This window comes from Conger conger, chromosome 12 (assembly GCF_963514075.1).
Source record: "Conger conger chromosome 12, fConCon1.1, whole genome shotgun sequence".
NCBI classification, from domain to species: domain Eukaryota; kingdom Metazoa; phylum Chordata; class Actinopteri; order Anguilliformes; family Congridae; genus Conger; species Conger conger.
In genome coordinates, this window is record NC_083771.1 from 19484406 (window position 1) to 19503878 (window position 19473).

Genomic DNA, 19473 nt, shown 5'->3' on the forward strand with positions numbered 1-19473 from the left:
ACAATTCCCAAAAAAGACTATCAAGTAGATACACCGATATCGGATTCACAGGGAAACATTCTCAATATACTGAACCAGCTTAAAAAAAAAAGAAGAAAATGAATCCTATTTATTACTCATTCAGTTTGCTGTACCTTATTTTCCATTCAGTCAGTTCGTCACAAGGCACACTCTCTTTTTTTTTTTTTACACTTCAGGCTACTTTAAGTTTCAATCATTCATATATTGCGTATCCCACATCGCCCAAACTTTCAGTGCAGGCCGCCCCTCCCCCCCAAACCCCCTGGCCCCGACCCCTGTCCATGGCCCTGCCCCAGGCTCCGCCCCCTGCCCCATGGCCCCGCCCCTCTTCTCCCTCTCTTCTCCCTCCTGAGCACGAATGCTACGTCACAATGATCAGAGCGGTCTTCACAAATCCTTGAGTCCAGCCAATCGCTGCGCTCGATGTGGCGAGGGGGGCGGGGCCTCAGGGCCGCGCGCACTTCGAGGTGGTCAGTTTTAGGGCGCCTCGGCTGTGGAGGACCTTCAAGGTTTTGAACTCCAGGGGCATCCTGTGAGGACTGGCGTTGGAGAAGTATCGGTACTTTAACGTGTCGTAGTAGTGGTACTTCACCGGGGTGCCTCTGGAGTCCTTCGGGAAAGGCCAGAATCCGTACAGGTGGATCTCGTCGCAGAAGCGCGTTGCCAGGGTGTACATCAGCAGCCCCGTGCTGGGCCGTTTGATGTTTACCTTGTTCGTCAGCCAGTACCTGCAAAACACACACACATTTGCACAAGGGTGAGCGACAGTCAAACACTAAATACGCCACGGTAAAAACGCTACAATGAGAGCACATCCATCATATGTGCAAATCCTACACATACAAATGAAAACAAGAGCAACAAATTATTCATCCTTTGAAAAAACAATGAAAATAAATACATTAAGGCTTGAAACCCATGGTAAATTTCCTGATCGCAGTCTTTTCAAGATAAGTTTATTATATTGCCTGTAAATACCAGTTTCAGTGGTTACTAAAGGCAATTTCCTTTACGTGTCTGTCACTAAGTAACTATACACATATATGGATAAACATTCATGTTTGCGTTTCCATACCAGATATGTACATTCTTGTGTTCAAGATCTTCTAAATTTACAAAGATACAAAGACAACATGTGAACGTGTACATTGGCGTTTCTGAGGAATGAAGAAACGTCAGAAAGTAAGCGGATCATGAGAAACACTGGCAGTGTAGTTCCCTGGTCGCGAGGACTAGCGGTATCATCAGGGTGTGTAATTGACACATACAGTTACTTGATCGGATAAACGATCAACCTGCATTAACCAGATTGATTTTACATTTCCATCTCTGTTAGAGCATACGCAAACCTGCCCTAGATGGACCGGACCGTGTTATAATACTGAAGGTTCGTGTTTAATACGCGGTTACATCGGTTATATAAACAGTAAAAATGGAATGGTGCGGCAAAGGCATGGAGATTTTACACGAAAATTAGAGATGCATCATTTTTTTTTCTGTTATTACCTACAATGCACTGGCAAGATGTTCTATTCAAATGGTTTGGTAATCATCTGTAACGTAGCAGTCGATTATTTATAAATGTCAAATGCACATAAAATAATTGAGCAACAATAATAGAGCAATCAGCTTCAGTGGATAATGAAGACTGAAAGTTCTGCTCTGGAACAGGAACTGGGCCGCATTGGCGGAGTCATTCTGGGCCAGATCTGCCCTGATTCTGGCCCCAAGTCAGATCTTACCATCTGCACGGTGTGTGGTGTACCGCCCTGCTTGCTCAAGTACACGCTTCTTCTTTTCTCCCTGTATCAGATCAGGTTTTTATAAACACAATTAGCCTATCGATTGCATAATTCCCTACAGGCACACCTTATATAAAACACCCCACCAGAAGTGGATGGCAAATAATGACATCACAGATACTTCACCATGACAACCACATGTTGCCCTCAAGGGCAGACGCGGACCTCATTTGCATCCCGAATGAGGGGCGGGGGTAATTAAGTGGGTCGTTATGTCGTTTCTGGGACATCGCGCGGCGTCTGAAATACGTCCTTTCCAGCGCTTTCGCGCGCGCTTCTGATTGAAATGTATATTAGGACACACACTGGTGCCACTGTGCCACTTCGCAGGCTTGCTCTTCTATATTTAGCTGTGGAGGCCCAGCCACACGAACACGCAGCTGAAAGGGTCTCAAGCCTGGCTGCTATGACAACTCCCAAAGAAAAGCCCCACGATGCGTCCTCAGATTTCAGCGACCATCTTATGCCTCCGGGGAACTTTTTAGATATTACTAGAGACCATCAAATAAATCAAACTGGATGCATCATTAAAGCATAGCACCTCTGTGCAGTCACACTGTCAAACGACTGCTGTTCAAGAGTATATCGGGAGAAAATGAGAGGGAAATATAATTATCATAATGTGTACACATCAACTGAAAAAGATGAAGACTGTAGAAATCCAAAGCTTTTAAAAATATATACAACAGGCCCACACATAAACAGGATTAGTCCTCTTTTATTCCTCCCTTGGAAGAATGCTTTATGTTGGATTCATTTTTCCCCGTTCAATGCTTTCTCTCCTCTTTTTCTTTCCCGTTTGGAGGACTCTGCCCTGTTTTTACTAGCGGGCAGTGCGGTCACCCCTACCGTCAGACGGAGCGGGCGGGCGAGCATGTGCTCTCCTCTGAAGCGTGTGATGTCAGCCCCCTTCTCCCCACACTGCGGTCCCACAGCCAGGCTCACACGGAGATGAGTCAGAGGAAGACACTTCATGTAGGCCATGGGTGTCTGGCTAGCCAGCAGGGGGCGCTGCCGCGCGATAAAATGCCAGCTAGTTCCACGTTGAGACGTGAAGCTGCTGGCCACAGTCAGCACTCGTGACAGGCTGCATTTTTGTTTGTCTCTGCAGCTACTGCATATTCAATGTGTTAACATTGACCCCTGTGCCTCCTCCACTGCAAAACATGGCTGTCTTGACAAGCGTTTTAGACTCGTAATAAGACTTATTATGTATTAAGATCCTATTTCTCTCAAGTAGAAAATATCACTTTGATCTAAGTTACTGTTTGCTTGAAAAGTGAAGTTCTCTCACCCCACTGAAACGAGTCAAACCGTCTCACCTCACTGGCATTTTTGTGTGTGTCAAAAAAGTAAAAGAAATAAGATTTTAGCTTTTAAGTTTAAGCTTTTTTTAGTATTTTAACTAATACTTGTTAATATAGATTTTTTTTGCAGGGTTGAAGTTTGCGATTGTTAATGATGAAAAGAAAGACAAAGATCTGGCCTCAACTGAGTGCTGGAAGCAGCCAACATTTCTGTTCCGCAGTCAGGGAATGGGCATTTAGCAAGAGGTGCTTCCTGTTCATGCCAGTCCGTGTTGTTCTTGCCGTGACCGATTGTTCATTAGCGTTTATTATTAGGATCCCTGTTAGCTGATGTGATCGCAATCAGCTAGTCTTCCCAGGGTCCACAATAAAAATCAATGCAATTACATAAAATTATGATACAGGTTCACATAACATACATACAACTATTTATACATTATTCTAAAATGGGGGAAAATGGCTTCAAATGGGTTCTGAAGGGGGACAGCACCTCGCTGTCTGGAACACGCGTCAGTAATGATAACACAGCCCTTCACAATGCTTACGGTCTTACTTTAGCGCACTCGTGTCTACGGTGTTGGAATGTGACACCGTGGTGACCGCTATCCGCGGGCAAGCTGATGCATTTCAAGTGCTGTTCAGCCTGGTCTACATGCTCCTTTGAACGGCCCAAAATAACTGGGACACATCTGACTTCATCCAGAAAGCCTTAATGGGACTGCCTGCCGGGGACTTCATCCCCAAGTTGCAGAGCAGACCTTAAATCATTTTTTACTCATTTCGTTTCATATAATATTGTCTCTCTGTGTGCCATTGTAGAAGACCCCCTTTGGATGGAACCCTCTTTATTCACTTTAATGGGTCACCTGAAAGCATTTAGGTGTGAAGTACAATACATACAAAATAATGAAGCTGGAAACAGGGCTATGTGGTTCTGAGCTACTGATGGGCAGAGAAACAGGCGCTATTCGGTAGGCAGTTGCAACAACACTCAAAAATACTGAAGATATCCATTTCCACCAATGTAAAACATTCAATAGAGTATAAACATTGTCCCAAAACAAAACACACAACAAAACAAGGCACTCTGCAGGAAAGCGGCTACCTAATAATGTGTACTCATTAGCACTTTGACCCTGACAAAGAGCAGCTCCTGAAAATAGAGCACTTTGCTCTTTATGTGAGGTGCTTGTTTTCCATGACACGTATGATACTGCAGAGCTTCTCTGGAGCTCCACTGAATTCCAGAGCTCAACTGAGCTCACAACAGTGAGTAAGTCAGTCCTTTCAGTCCTTACAACAGTGAGTCAGTCCTTTCTGATCACTCCAGGCTGCCGTAGTTGTTGGACTGTTGCGTTTCCTGGAATTGGAATCTCAGGTCGATTCAACATGCAACACTTTCCAACCACATGTCACAATTCAGCGATGACGTAATTATATTTTGTCACCGTATGTGGTTACTGTCACTATGTGTTGCAACATAACTGCGCCCATCAATTGTAAACAGGATGGACACAGTTATTTTAGTTTCTCTGAGAGAGGTGCACACCCAAAGTGAAATGGCACTGTTGAGGAGTGCTCGTTTTACAGAAAACACATTCATGTTCATTAACCTGAACTCCTTTTAAGGTTCATTGCTGAATACCGTACTTCATTTAAACCAACCACATTTTTACAACACAAAAGACGTGGAGCTAAGATGGGAATGGATTGTTTCTTGCTGATGATATTGAAGCGTACTGTAACAAAATGAGTTAAACTTTTTTGTTCCTTTGAGCCTTGCCATATATTGTGAGAAGTGAGAGTGAATGTTGCATGCTTCAATTTCAGACAAAATAACTAAAAATAAGGAACATGAAATGAGCACTGACGTGTTTTTTCGGAATAACTTTTGTAAGCAGAACTTGTTTTGGTCAAGTAACCACAAGCTACAGTATTTTAGTGAGCCCATGTACATTTGAAAAATGGAAATTGTAAATTGAATTTATCTATTTGAATTGACTTAACATACAGTGGGCTCAAAAATTATTGGCACCCCTGACAGAAAATTAACAAACAATACTCAAAAAAATTCTAAACAATATGTTTCGAAATATCAACATGTGATAAATACTGTGCTATATTAATGTTTCAATGGAACCAACAAAAATTATTTACTGATTTCATTAAAAATCAATTTCCTCCAAATCAATGTTTCACAATTATTGGCACCCTTAAAGATTATTGTAAATAACACCTACCAAAATTAAACCAGGTATTAAATTCCACTTATTTAAGTTTATCTATGCATTAAGGAACTGTATTGAGTGATTACATCACTTCCTGTTTCACTAGGGTATAAAAATGAGGTAACACACATGCAATATCCCTTTGTCATCCAACACCATGAAGAAAACAAAAGAATTGGCAGTTCAAAAGAGGCAGATGGTCATAGACCTTCATAAACGTGGTAATGGCTACAAGAAAATTCACAAACGATTGAATATACCACTGAGCACTGTCAGAGCAATTATAAAAAAGTTCAAAAGATATGGAACTGTTGAAAATCTCATGGGTAGAGGACGCAACTGCATCTTGCCCCCCAGGATACTGAGGAGAATGGTGAGAGAAGCAACAAAATCCCCAAGGATCACAGTGAAAGAATTGCAGGCCTTGGTGGCATCTTGGGGTCACCAGGTTTCAAAAAGCACCATCAGACGCCACCTCCATAACTACAGCCTCATTGGAAGGGCTGCCAGAAGAAAGCCTTTTCTGACCACAAGACACAGAAGAAAGCGCTTGGAGTTTGCCAAACGTCATTTACATTATGACTGGAACAAGGTTCTCTGGTCAGATGAGACCAAAATTGAACGTTTTGGTCAGATACAGCATCGGTATGTTTGGCGTAGGAACAGAGATGCATACAAGGAGAAGCACCTCATACCCACAGTGAAATATGGTGGTGGGTCAGTCATGTTTTGGGGCTGTTTTAATTCCAGAGGTCCAGGGGCACTGGTTAGGATTGATGGCATAATGAATTCCAGCAAGTATCAGGCAATTTTGGCTGAAAATCTGGTTCCCTCTGCCAGAAGTCTGGGACTTGGTCGTAGGTGGACTTTCCAACAAGACAATGACCCAAAACACACCTAAAGATCCACACAGAAATGGTTCCGTGACAACAAAATCAACGTTCGGCAATGGCCATCTCAGTCACCAGACCTCAATCCAATCGAAAACCTGTGGGCTGAGTTGAAGATGTCAGTTGATAAGCACAAACCCAAGAACGTGAAGGATCTTGAAAGGATATGCAAAGAGGAATGGTCCAAAATCCCTCCAAATATGTTCCTTAATCTTGTCAAAAATTACAGGAAGAGACTCCATGCTGTTATCCTTGCCAGAAGTGGTTGCACTAAGTACTAGGTGAAGGGTGCCAATAATTCTGAAACCTTGATTTTGTTGAAATTTATTTTTTATGAAATGATTGTTATGATTTTGGTTGTTTCCATTGAAACATTAATAAAGTACAGTATTTGGCACATGTTGGTGTATTACCTTTCTCTATAATTATATTATTCTTTTTTTTCAGCCTTGTTTGTGCATTGCTGGTGAGGGGTGCCAATAATTCCTGAGCCCACTGTATCTGCCTACTTTGTGTCATTCAATTCCAGTTGAACCAACTTAACTTTTCTTTTTAACATTTAACATTTTTTCAGTGCAAGTTGCCTCAGTAATGTTATCTACAGACTCGAGAAATCATTCTGACCAGACAGATGTAATCTGATGTTTCAAACACCAGAGGAGACCAATCAGAATCAATTATACAGCCATGTCATTCTTTAATATTCATAAATATGCAGTATGTCCTTCAATGTGGCACTTATTTCCAAAAACGTATTGTTTCAATTCCATTACAGTCAATTTCTCTATTTCTACTGGTGTTATTTAACCTTGGTAACTGTAGTGTAATGTAGCTCTGGATGAAACCATACTCTAAATGCTGAAATGCAAATGTGTTCCTTCGTTAAAACGTTTCTAATTACAACATTAGGAAAGCGGTCTCCGCGGAAATGCTGTAATTTAATTAAATTCAGTTTCATTTGTATGGCTCTTTTTACAGAAGCCTGTGACACTTCCATATTTAGAGATGAAAGCGTCCAATGTGTGCCGACCAACACATTTTCCCAAACTTGATTGATACTATAAATAATTTCAATCATTCTTTAAAAACACAAGTGGTCCATCTAGCCAGAGTGGAAGATATTGTATCAAAATAATTAAACAAAAAAGCCCCATTGTGGTCCGTTTAGGGGTAGGGGGTTGGGGATTGGGAGTGAGGGATGGATGGGGGGAACAATATAATACATCGATACAACAGCATACATAAACTTCTGTCGTAGTCAATATTTCATCACAAATTCAGTTCAAGTTCAAAAAATCCCCCTACCGAGAATACACTCCCACTCTCTTTAAGACATTTGGCTGCTCAGCCATTTTGTTTTTTATTTTAATCTTGAAACTTGGCGAGCGTTTTTGATCTCGTCCTACCCGCCGCGTATTGGCTGCCCGCCATGGCGGTAACTCACCCTCTGACGGCGTGGACCAGCCTCAGCGAGGGGTAAGCTGTCCGCACGCGGAGCTGGTTCTTCAGGATGAGGTCGTTGACGCACTCCACGTGCTTCTCCCCGCCCTTCACCATGAAGGCCGGGATCCAGAGGACGCTCTCGTTGAGCGCCGTCAACCGCCGCACGAAGCGCTCCTGGTCCGTCTCATTCTTCAGCCCGCCGAACGCCCGCTGGATGACCGAGGGGTTCATGGTGGTGAAGTCTGACCTCCGCCCCACGTCCTCGGCGAACTCCGCCAGCGGCGCCAGGTTGCACCTGGGCGGAACGAGGGAGAGGTGATAAACGGCAGGGAAGGAGAACAAAAAAAAATCTGCCACTCTTCTCCGGACCTGGGTGAAATATGTAAAGATACTTTTCGCAGCTTTACTGAGCTTGTCTGGTGTGTTGGAACCTGTGAAATACTCTCAAACCCTGCACAACCCCTCCTTCAAACCTCGCAAACTGGCCCTCTTCCTTGGCTCCAAACAAGCACAGAAAAGCATTTGAAGTATTTTTAAGTATTTGACCCAGGTCTGCTTAGCTCCCCTCCTGTGTTTTCACTCTGCATTTTACTGGGTTGCAGGACTAGATTTAGTGCTCCTCTGTGTATCATTATAATTCAATCTTTATTTGCTTAGTGCATTCAGAATCAGTTTGTCTCACAGTGTCTAAAAAGAAGGCATATGCTGGAGAGTGTTTAACAAGAGCCCAAAATGCCACCATCAACGCATGGGGAGGACTTTTACTTTCTGACCCCGGGACTTTCCGGCTCTGAGGAACAGAGCGGCTGTTTCTCTTTACATTATTGGTATTTGGCAGATGCTCTTATCCAGAGTGACGTACAGTTGATTAGACTAAGTAGGAGACAATCCTCCCCTGGAGCAATGCTGGGTTAAGGGCCTTGCTCAAGGGCCCAACGGCTGTGCAGATCTTATTGTGGCTACACCCAGGATCAAACCACCAACCTTGTGGGTCCCAGTCCTTTACCTTAACCACTACGCTACAGGCAGCTCTAGCAGGGTATACCACCGGACTGAGGCACATCATGTCTACCCTCTGAAATTACAGCCAGTCCATTTTCTGTGCTTGTGTTTGAACATAAGAGCATACAACAATCGCAAACGTATTGTCTGTGATGTGATTTTCAAGAAGGCTTCTCATTTCTGGATCCAGAACGTTGCCCCTTCAGCGGAAATTCTACAGGCAGATGTTAAGCTATCACATTATTTTTGCCCAAGATCATACCTTTTATAGATTTATAGTTTAAAGTTTCTCTTTAAAAAAAAAAAAAAGAGAAAAAAAAGGAGAGCAGGCCTTGCATTTCCCCCCCACTTTATTCAGGCAGGGGGAGAGCACACAGCATTCTGGGTAGAGAGGGGATCACAGCGCAGAAAACGCTAAGGAGGGAAATCAAAGCCCCATGCACACAGATAGCCAGACGGCCTTCAGTCTGTGCCACACGGCGATCCCTGTCCATTCATACGCACTGTCTCGTGCTTCTTCTGGTCACTGTTGGCATGGGGCATCACATTTAATCATTTATCACCGCTTCTCGGTAAACAAAAATGAGAAATTGTAATGTGGAGAGAAGAGAAGGAGCAATGGTACTAGCGTGTTGAGTGGGCGGCCAGAGCTGGGTGCACACCACTGTGAAAAGAGCTCTTTTCAAAAGGCTTGTGAAAAACCCCTGCTAGCCCAAACATGTTTAATAATACAAAGTGCCCTCCAAAATTATTCACACTCCTGGAAAAAATGAGCCAGGAGGCCCGTATAAATATAGGCCAGTGCCTGTATTATTTATTTCATACAGTCTTTCTTTTTTGTTCACCGTTATCAGAGGTGTGCATCATTTTGCAAGGCACTGCCAGAGCTACATTTCCCACTGCAGGTACCTTTTAAAAAACACATTTCTGCAGCAGAACTCGAGTTCAGTGGTCTCCCACTGTCAAGCTCTGCAGAACTGCCAATGCAAAACATAACCCTCTGAGGAGCAGTATAGAGGACACAGTGCCTGTGTTTCACCCTCTGAGGAGCAGTATAGAGGACACAGTGCCTGTGTTTCTCCCTCTGAGGAGCAGTATAGAGGACACAGTGTCTGTGTTTCACCCTCTGAGGAGCAGTATAGAGGACACAGTGCCTGTGTTTCTCCCTCTGAGGAGCAGTATAGAGGACACAGTGCCTGTGTTTCTCCCTCTGAGGTAGTGGTCTCAAACTCAGTGCCATGGATGGCCGTGTGCATCCTGGTTTTAATTCCAGCCTCAGTTCTTCATTACATACAGTAAGTACTTCAAGGTCTGTAATCTAGAGCAAGCACTGGATGGCCACACATTTCCTAAACTTTAGATGAATGTAAAGCACTTTGAGCTACATGTATGAAAAGTGCTATATAAATATATATAAAGCTTATTATTATTATATTAATTGTGACAATTGAATTGTTCTCCGAACACTATTTTCCAAGGCTTTTCCCAATTTCCTTTTTTCTTTTCTTGGTTTCCTCATCTTTGCTTCTCCATTTAAGCAATTTATTTTGTCATTTTAATCTATTTACCTTTTTCTGGAATTCTTGTATTCTCTTGTATATGTTTCTATTAAATTTTGCCGTATTATCCTCTACTCTGTAAAGTGTCCTTGGGTTTGAGAAAGTGAGTGGAATGTAATCGGATAACATTGTTCGCAATGCTTTATGAAATACATAGTTCATTCCCATTAAGTACCATTACGTACACAGAACCTTTTCCTTTTTCTGTTTTCTAAAGATTTTTTATATCATTTATATTATGATTCATCTGGTAGCTGGATGGTTCAGTTAATGGCTGAAAACACTTTAGCAAAGAACTTTCTGAAATGTTTATGGCAAGAATGAAAAGGAGAATCTCTTCTATAACCAATAATGACCTCGGTATACTCTATAAAAAAAATATGAATATTATTATTATAATTACAATACTGACGTGACGATCACTACTGCCGATTGAATGCAGCATCAGAAGCCCTTTGAAAGCTACCCTTCAAAGGGTTTTAAAATGAAAGGACGGAACGGAAAGTGGCGCGTTGTTCGATTGGACGAGCTGCAGGAGGGAGAAGAAGAAGAACAGGGCGGTGGCTTTACCGTATGACGAAGTCGTGGCGGTCGATCTCGCGACCGCAGCCGCTGTTGAGCAGGATGCCGGAGTTCCCCACCACGGCGCAGGTCTTGAAGCGGCGGTTCTTCATGGGCGACACGTCCGGCAGCAGGCTGTGCAGCGCGTGTGACACGTTGAGCGTGCGCCGGCGCTCCAGCACGTAGTGGATGATGTCCCCCGGCCGCAGGCTGCTCTTCACCACCGACACGTCCCGCTCCGCGTCCAGGAAGCGCAGGACGTCTTTCCTTTACGCACAGGAATCAGAGCGATTAGAGCCGGCGCCGAATACCACGCAGCCTAAAAACTGAGACAGCGGTACAATTAGCCCCCCGAGGTCGCCGCAAATAATAACACGGCCACCCGAAACGGCGGCAGACCTGATGCCCATTACCTTATAAAAGGCCCTGCCTTTTTTCTCTCACAAGCAGAAATTAAAAACATAGCTTGTTTCAAGTTATTGTTACATGTGAAATTTTCTAAACCCATTGTTAAATCTTGAGTTAAAACTCTCTCACCTCACTGGCAATATTTTTGTCCTATTTTGAAACAAGATATGAAGATTATATGGAAGACAAAAATGCTTGTTGACACAGGGGGATTTTGTTATTTTGGGGGATGTTGCAGTGTAAAACACCCTTTCTTCACATGGCCACTGAGGGTTTAGCTTAATCACTAGAATATTTCCGTTCTTTGATCTTCCTTCTACATCAATGTACTTTTGTTCCTTTTTCAATATTCTCTACTTTTTTGTTGCGGGTGTTTGTTTAAACCCCTGCTTGAATAAAGCAAAAGCAAAAGCAAAAGCAAAGTACTTTCCTTAGTTTGGTTGGTCTCTTCACCATGTGATACAGTGGCATACACTGGTTGAATGCATTATGAAAGGCATCCAAGTACAATGGATACAGTACACAGCACAACACACGTTTTCCAACCAGCTGTCCAAAATGGCCCACGTGACCGAACAGCTAATCCAACCGCCTCCAACTCCCAAACTACAGGGTGGAAATCATAAGAATATCACAAGGACACCACAGGATATCACAACATTTCTTTATTGCATATGTGAGCACTTCAATATCTTCCTAAAAACTGTACTATAACAGAAAAAAAGATAACATTCAGGCAATAATCTCACAAGGACTCAATGTTAGCACAAAGACTACACATCTTAAAGAAAGGACCATCGATTAAGCAAAATGTCTTCTGGTGCGCAGATCCGGAGAACCACAGGTGGAGCGCCATCAGTGACGGCAGCGCTGGTTTCAGATCAAACCACAGGAGGGAAGTACGGATCCAGCCACTGCTCATCACCGTGTTATTCGCCAGCAGGGCTTTCCGCAGCGAGCGCTCAGAAATGTGAAAAAATGACATCTGTTGTGCCGAAGTGCATCTGTTGCATCAGGTCCCGGGGGCCACAGCGGGGCCAGCACTGGAGGAAGTCGTCACGTTATGGTGACGTGCGGCACACTTCACAGAGGGGAAGCGTCTTGTTTCTCTGAGCGGAGAACAGAGGTGAGAGAGACATGGAGCATGACAGGAAGGCGGGTCCTGAGCGAGATGGTACTGAATGGCTGATGTACCCAGGGATGACACCGGGGATTTTGGGCCCCATGAGAAGATCTCTCATTGGGCCCCGCGCCACCCCAGAAAATATTATAGCACCCATGGAGGTGGCCAGCATTCCTGGTTGACCTCACCCAGGAGTTGAATGCCCTTAACTTGAAGCTACGCCCTGTAGCCAGCTCATGACGGTAGCTTTTGACAATGTGAAAGCAAGGCATTGCCCACAAAGGTTATGGAAAAACACAGCTTTCTGAGAAAATGACTCATTTCCCAGCATGCAGCATACAGAGGTGCTGCTACCACTGGGAAGCGGAGTAAGAATTCGACCCGAATTTTCCGGCTTCAAAACGCACGTTGCCATTTTCCAAAGATTTGCAGAACCCTTGTCCATTGACGTGGACCGTGGCCCAAGCTTGCTACAAACAGAGCCTGGTGACCAACAGTGAGATCTTGAGCTCAAAGCCAAGTTCAGAGAGCTCACAGGGAGCAGGAGACCAGACCTGTGTGAATCACCCCCGCCTTCCCACGGCTGTCCTAAATACTCCAGTGGATCATGTGCCTTTTTTGGAAGCACTTACTGTAGCTTTGTGGAAAACCCCTTTCTCCACCATGAACTTCAGCAAGCGTAAACACAGGTCGAGACTTAGTGATGCCATCATGAAGGTTTTAACCGTTTCCCTCAAGAGAAAAAGTGGTTCAGCCATCTGTACAGAGGGGAAGTCCTGCCAGTTTTCTGATAGCGAGCAGTAGAAAAAGTTAAAACAACAGCCATAGATGACTGTAAAAAAAAACAAAAAACAAGAAGTAAGAAGTACAGGATGAAGTTAACTTTTTTTGTAAAGCGTGTAGTGGCCCCACTATGAGAAGACCCCATTGGTAATCCCTAGGTAATTCAAGTTTGAGATGCCTCAACTAAAATGCATGGAGGCAGATCAAATTAATTTGGAGTGAAATTAAGAAGGGAAAGTACTAGTGCTTATCCTATTGGTAAAATAAATACAAATTCAAACAAAACATTGTGCTTATCCCACTGGTACAATAAATATATATTCTAACAAAACATTGTTTGAGTATTTCTAAAATGTCTTTATTCAAATTTTTTAATTTCAAATCCTGGAATTCTGCCAGAGGAACGTGATATGACACTGCTCTCTCAGAACAGAGTTAATCAATTCACACTCAGTTCATGGAATTTGGAAAAGTGTGAAAAGTGTGAAAAGTGTATTTGTGGGTACTACCTGCACTACATTTTTTTCCCAATAAGAAAGATGCCATCACAGCAGCACTGGATACTGTATCATTGCTGCATGGCTGACCGAGGGAGTGCAGGGGAAACCCCCCCAGTTCTAGGCCAATTTCACGCCCATTTGAGCATTGCCTATTGAGACTACCCCCCCAAATTCAGTACAGACATCTTCAGACATCTGTTTTGTTTTACCCCTCTCTCAAAGGCTTCATAATGTCTTTTCTCTTTATTAATTATTATTAATGTAAGAAGGGGCTGCCTGTAGCGTAGTGGTTAAGGTGCATGACTGATGTAGCCACAATAAGAGCAAGGCCCTTAACTCTGTATTGCTCCAGGGGAGGACTGTCTCCTGCTTAGTCTAATCAACTGTACGTCGCTCTCGAATAAGAGCGTCTGCCAAATGCCATTAATGTAATGTAATTATATATATATATAGTACTGTGCAAAAGTTTTAGGCAGGTGTGAAAAAATACTGTAAAATAAGAATGCTTTGAAAAAAGAACTGTTAATAGTTTATTTTTATCAATTAACAAAATGCATGAACAGAAGTGAATGAATAGAAGAAAAATCTAAATCAAATCAATATTTGGTGTGATCACCCTTTCCCTTCAAAACAGCATCAATTCTTCTAGGTATACTTGCACACAGTCTTTGAAGGAACTCAGCAGGTAGGTTGTTCCAAACATCTTGGAGAACTAGCCACAGTTCTTCTGTGGATTTAGGCAGCCTCAAATGCTTCTGTCTCGTCATGTAATCCCAGACACACTCGATGATGTTGAGATCAGGGCTCTGTGGGGGCCATACCATCACTTCCAGGACTCCTTGTTCTTCTTTACACTGAAGATAGTTCTTAATGACATTGGCTGTATGTTTGGGGTTGTTGTCCTGCTGCAGAATACATTTTGGTCCCTGGTGCTATTGCATGATGGTTAAGTATCTGCCTTTACTTCTCAGCATTGAGGAGACCATTAATTCTGACAAAATCCCCAACTCCATTTGCAGAAATGTAGCCCAAAACTTGCAAGGAACCTCCACCATGCTTCACTGCAGAAACTCATTCTTGTACCGCACTCCAGCCTTCGGCGAACAAACTGCCTTCTGCTACAGCCAAATATTTCACATTTTGACTCATTTTGTACAGAGAACCTTCTGCACCCAGCAGTTTCTGTGTTTTCGTGCATAGTTGAGTCACTTGGCCTCGTTTCTGTCTGTCTTGAAATTTCCAACAGGGAGAGACCTTGCTGATGCAGTATAACTACCTTGTGTCTTATTGCTGTGCTCAGTCTTGCCATGGTGTATGACTTCTGACATTAAACCGTCTTCAGAAACCTCACCTTGGAAGCAGTTTGGCTGTTCCTCACCCAGTTCTAACCCTCCTACACAGATGTTTCTGTTTCAGTTAACGATTGTGTTTCAACCTACAAATTAAATTGATGATCATTAGCTCCTGTTTGGTATAATTGGTTAAGCACACACCTGACTATATGCCTACAAAACCTACAAAAAAATATACATATATACATACAGAAAAGCAGGCAAAACATGCGCATTATCGGACTTAGGCCAACAATGCTCTGGCTAAGGAAGGAAAACCCGAAAACAAACCTACTATGGAGGGCCAACAACCCAAACACATTGTTAAAGACGCAGTGGACGACCAGAGTGTGAACTTCCCTTACCTTATCATGACGACGAGAGAAGAATTGAGTCGCCAGCCCTTGACCGAGTGCTGGAAGAATGGAGGCACGCCTTTCCTCAGGACCCCCTCCGTGCCGTTCACCATCAGTCTGGAGCTGAGCTCATTGTCCCTGAAGAGGAAACCAAGGCGAGAGAAGCGGGTTATTCGCCGCTCACGCACCCTCTGTGGATTCAGACGGGGGTACTGGAGCGGTCATGTCTTTTTAAGTGGCCTGCTGAGGCCGTATAACTATGGAGTGCGGAATGGTAGTCCGGGCAAACGGCAGCGCAGTGCACCGCACATCACATCGGCACATTCAGCCCGCATCTCCTCACGCTCATAAAATGGCCACCGTCCGGTCATAACATCCGAGACAGGCATCATCTCCGGGGCCCATTATCTATCCATAAGCAGAATTAGTGGGGGGTGCCGTGGGCTTCAGCTGCCCTAGGGGGAGGGGGGGGGGGGGGGGGAACCATACATACACGTCATATCATGCCTTTAAAATGGACTTCTTTGCTTTAGCATTACGCAATATTTCTCATCATGAGATATGGCAGTATCCCGTGCCACCATCCGTAGGTTTTCTTGAAATTGCAACATGCATTCTTATGTTTCATACTAAAAACATTAAAGATGGTACAAGTGACCAGGGCAGTGGGATATTACAGATACTAATTTTGAAAAGTAAAAATATGAATATTTCAAAAGAATAATTTTTATTGTTTTGTACATTTTAATTGGTTTTGCAGTGAGATCCCTAATATAATAATAATAATAATAATAATAATAATAATAATAATAATAATAATAATAATAACAATACACTCAGTGAGCACTTTAGTAAGTATTTATTACTTATATTACTTATATTTTAGACGCATTGGTCTTCTGCTGCTGTAGCCAGCATCTGCGTCTGCGTATGCTTTACGCATTTAGTTGCTGCCACATGATCGGCTGATTAAATATTTGCATTTACAAGCTGGTGTAAAGGTCCAACTAATAAATTGCTCACAGAGTGTATATTATGTTTCAGCTACAACCCAGGGAGGATGTATCAGATACATTCAAGCATGTTTGGTTGTTTGTAGTAACATTTTTATTGATCAAGAAATAACAACCTAAACTGAAAAATGTATTTCTTCCATGTTTTTCCTAAGGGGTAGCAGAGTAGCAGAGTGGTTATGTAACTGTGCTTGTGACTCTCAGATCGAAAGGTTCGATCCCCAGGTGGGGTACTGCCGTTGTACCTTTGAGCAAGGTACTTAAGCTTAATTACTCTAGTAAATATAAAGCGGTAAATGGATTATATGTACAGAATCTACGAGTCCCTAAGGCCCTCTGGATAAAAGTTTCTGCTAAATGCCTGTACATGTAATGCAGAACTCACTTTAACACTGCCTCCTTTTTTCAGTTCCTTAACTTAATACGAGACCAGACCTACATAAATGTTTTGGATCCAGATACTTATCTACGCTTTACTGAGGTTGCGTGGTGTATTGGAGCCTATGAAGTACTCTCAGTGGAAACTCTTCTGGTCCTCTTGGTTGGCTCACCAGGCATGATTAATTGAGCACAGAAAAGTATTTGAATCCATAGAAATGATGTGTTTGATCCAGGTCTGCTAAATCCACAGACAGAATGCAGCAGATGAATATGTTCACATTCAAAGTAAGAATAAAATATAGCATGACAAGAACTCAGGATGCAGTACGCATGATACAGTCACAGTATCACATATCACTCATGCCACAAGACTATTATCTACACACACCATTGACAGGAAATGTTATTCCATAGGTCCACGCCAAATATAGTTTGACCCTTAAAACAGAACAAAACATGCAGTAACTCGGGATGTTCTTAAATGAATGGATAAAAGCATGTACTCTAGAAGGCAGTTGTGTTCAGTAAATAAAGGGAAAGATTTATGAAACCCAATGCTCCATCAGATGATTTCTGGCAGAACCCTAAGCAGGTTTTCTTCCCTATGGCTCACACACAGCTACGGGAGCTCAACGTTCACCTCTTGACTCAACATACTCCCCATTCAGTTTATCTGAAAACTAGGAACCATCAACTCCCACATTAATCATTTAATGGTTCACACTAGCAGCTGATTATGATGGGTGTACGCTCATTAGTATTCCGGAACTTTCCAAAGTGCTACCAAATGACAAATTCCCAAAACATTCTCAGATACTCTGGATCTGCTGGGAGTGTAATTAACCAATCAGAGGAAAACTGGCCTTTGAAAAGGAAGGCAGAAAACACCATCTGAGCATGCATCAGACAACATTTAGGTACACTAAGTATACAGATGAAACTCAGTCTTAAACTAAATAAAAATTAATGTAGATCCTCAATACAGTACGAAACTCAGTTTGGTCCAGAACTAAGCTTAATCTGTGCCCATGAAACTGGCCCGTAATTCCAGGAGCAACACAACAAGAAAGATAGAGAAACTCTGGAAAAGGTGCACATTAGAAAAAAGAATGTTTTAGGGGATTATATGTAAAAGGTTACTACAAGGAATGACTTTAAACATATTTCATCTCTTCAGGCTTGGCAAAAGGAAGATAAGAGGAATTGCTTTTAGAGGCTTAAAATCCAGGATATTTCAGGTTTCACATGGAATGGCCTGCATACGATAAGTTTAAACAGGATTTCCATAGGCATAAAAACACCTGCACTTGAATTAACTGCACTTGGCTTCGGATATTGACTTTGTTGAACAGTGGCCTTGTCAGGAATATCTATGAAATTCAAATCAATTTCATTAGCTAAAGGACATGAGCTAAACGTAAACTTTGTGTGAGTATGTATGTACGTACGTACAGATGTATGTATGTATGTAGGTATGTATGTACGGATGTATGTATGTATGGATGTATGTATGTACGTACGGATGTATGTATGTATGTATGAATGTATGTATGTATGTATGTATGTATGCATGTATGTATGCATGTATGCATGTATGTATGTACGTACGGATGCATGTATGTATGTACGTATGGATGGATGTGGGTTGGTAAGTATGTATGTATTTATTTATTGGTTTGTTTGTTTGTAACACAAAGGACTGTCAGATGTTTGCATAGCATGCTGGGTTATGTTGTGGGAGAGACCTAATAAATAATATTTCAGAGAAACCTCAGCTGCCTTACTCAATTAGAAAACTTAAAATGGATCCAGGGTGCTCAACTGATATTCTCCAGTTAAATATGCAGCAGTACAAGAGAAACGTGGAAAAAATATTTCCCAATTTTAGTAATTATTTCTTAATGAATAAGAATTTCTGTTAAAATGTAGTTTTGGCAATAACATTTTTCCATTTTCATTATTAGATACTTATTAGATACATTATTAGATATTATTAGATATACTATTACAATACTCACCGACAAGTATCTGTGTGTGAGGTACCAGAGGCTGCACACTGAATTATCCTGCAATTGTACATTATAGCTTAACATTTTTTTAATGCTACTTTTGAAATATTGCATTTATTTAATTGATACAAAGATCATGGCCTAAAAGGGGCCAAAGATACTCCCCACAAAAATAAGCATCGTACATAAGAAGGTTATTTGTGAAAAATGTCAAGAAAATCGGAAAGCTGGAAAGGCCTGCAATGCAAACAATAGCGTTGAACATGATTTCCCCAGGCAGAAAAACACCCAGCACTTGAATTAACTTCACCTGCTTTATGTTATTTGTTTAGCAGGAGCAGTGTTCGTGTTATAGGAAATCTATGGCATATCTCTGAAACCAGAATCAACTGAACTATCTTTAATTTTCAAGAAGATCTGAAGATGAGAAAGTGTTCATTTCAGATGAAATAAACTAATGGCATACTATACCATCATTCATCTTGTATATTAACACTGTTTTTGGCATATTTTCCCTGTTTCTCCCTGCAAAAACATCCGCAAAACAACATCAAATCTAGGCAGACTTTTATATTGCTTTCTTCTCAAGTATCTGGTAGGAACTCAACAGACATGGATATACAAGCAAATAAAGAAGAGAACAACCTCAACCAGACAATACAGTTGTCAAAATTTGTTTCCTTAAAAAATTGATTATCACCGAGGGAACCAAGTTTAAGGGGGAGTACATCAGACAAGCGCGACGGATGGCTCCCG

General features: G+C 42.2%; 1 protein-coding gene across 1 annotated transcript in view; it reads right to left on the bottom strand.

The window, feature by feature from the left end:
• Positions 1–326: 326 nt before the first annotated feature.
• The window catches only part of st8sia4 (ST8 alpha-N-acetyl-neuraminide alpha-2,8-sialyltransferase 4), a 30197-nt gene continuing 11050 nt past the window's right edge, over positions 327–19473 (bottom strand). Inside the window, exons 2-5 of the mRNA XM_061263102.1 lie at positions 15324–15452; positions 10823–11080; positions 7693–7986; positions 327–749 (exon numbers count right to left, since the gene is read on the bottom strand). Of these exons, the coding sequence (XP_061119086.1) occupies positions 467–749; positions 7693–7986; positions 10823–11080; positions 15324–15452 (964 nt within the window). The 3' untranslated portion in view covers positions 327–466. The remainder of the gene's footprint in view (positions 750–7692; positions 7987–10822; positions 11081–15323; positions 15453–19473) is intronic.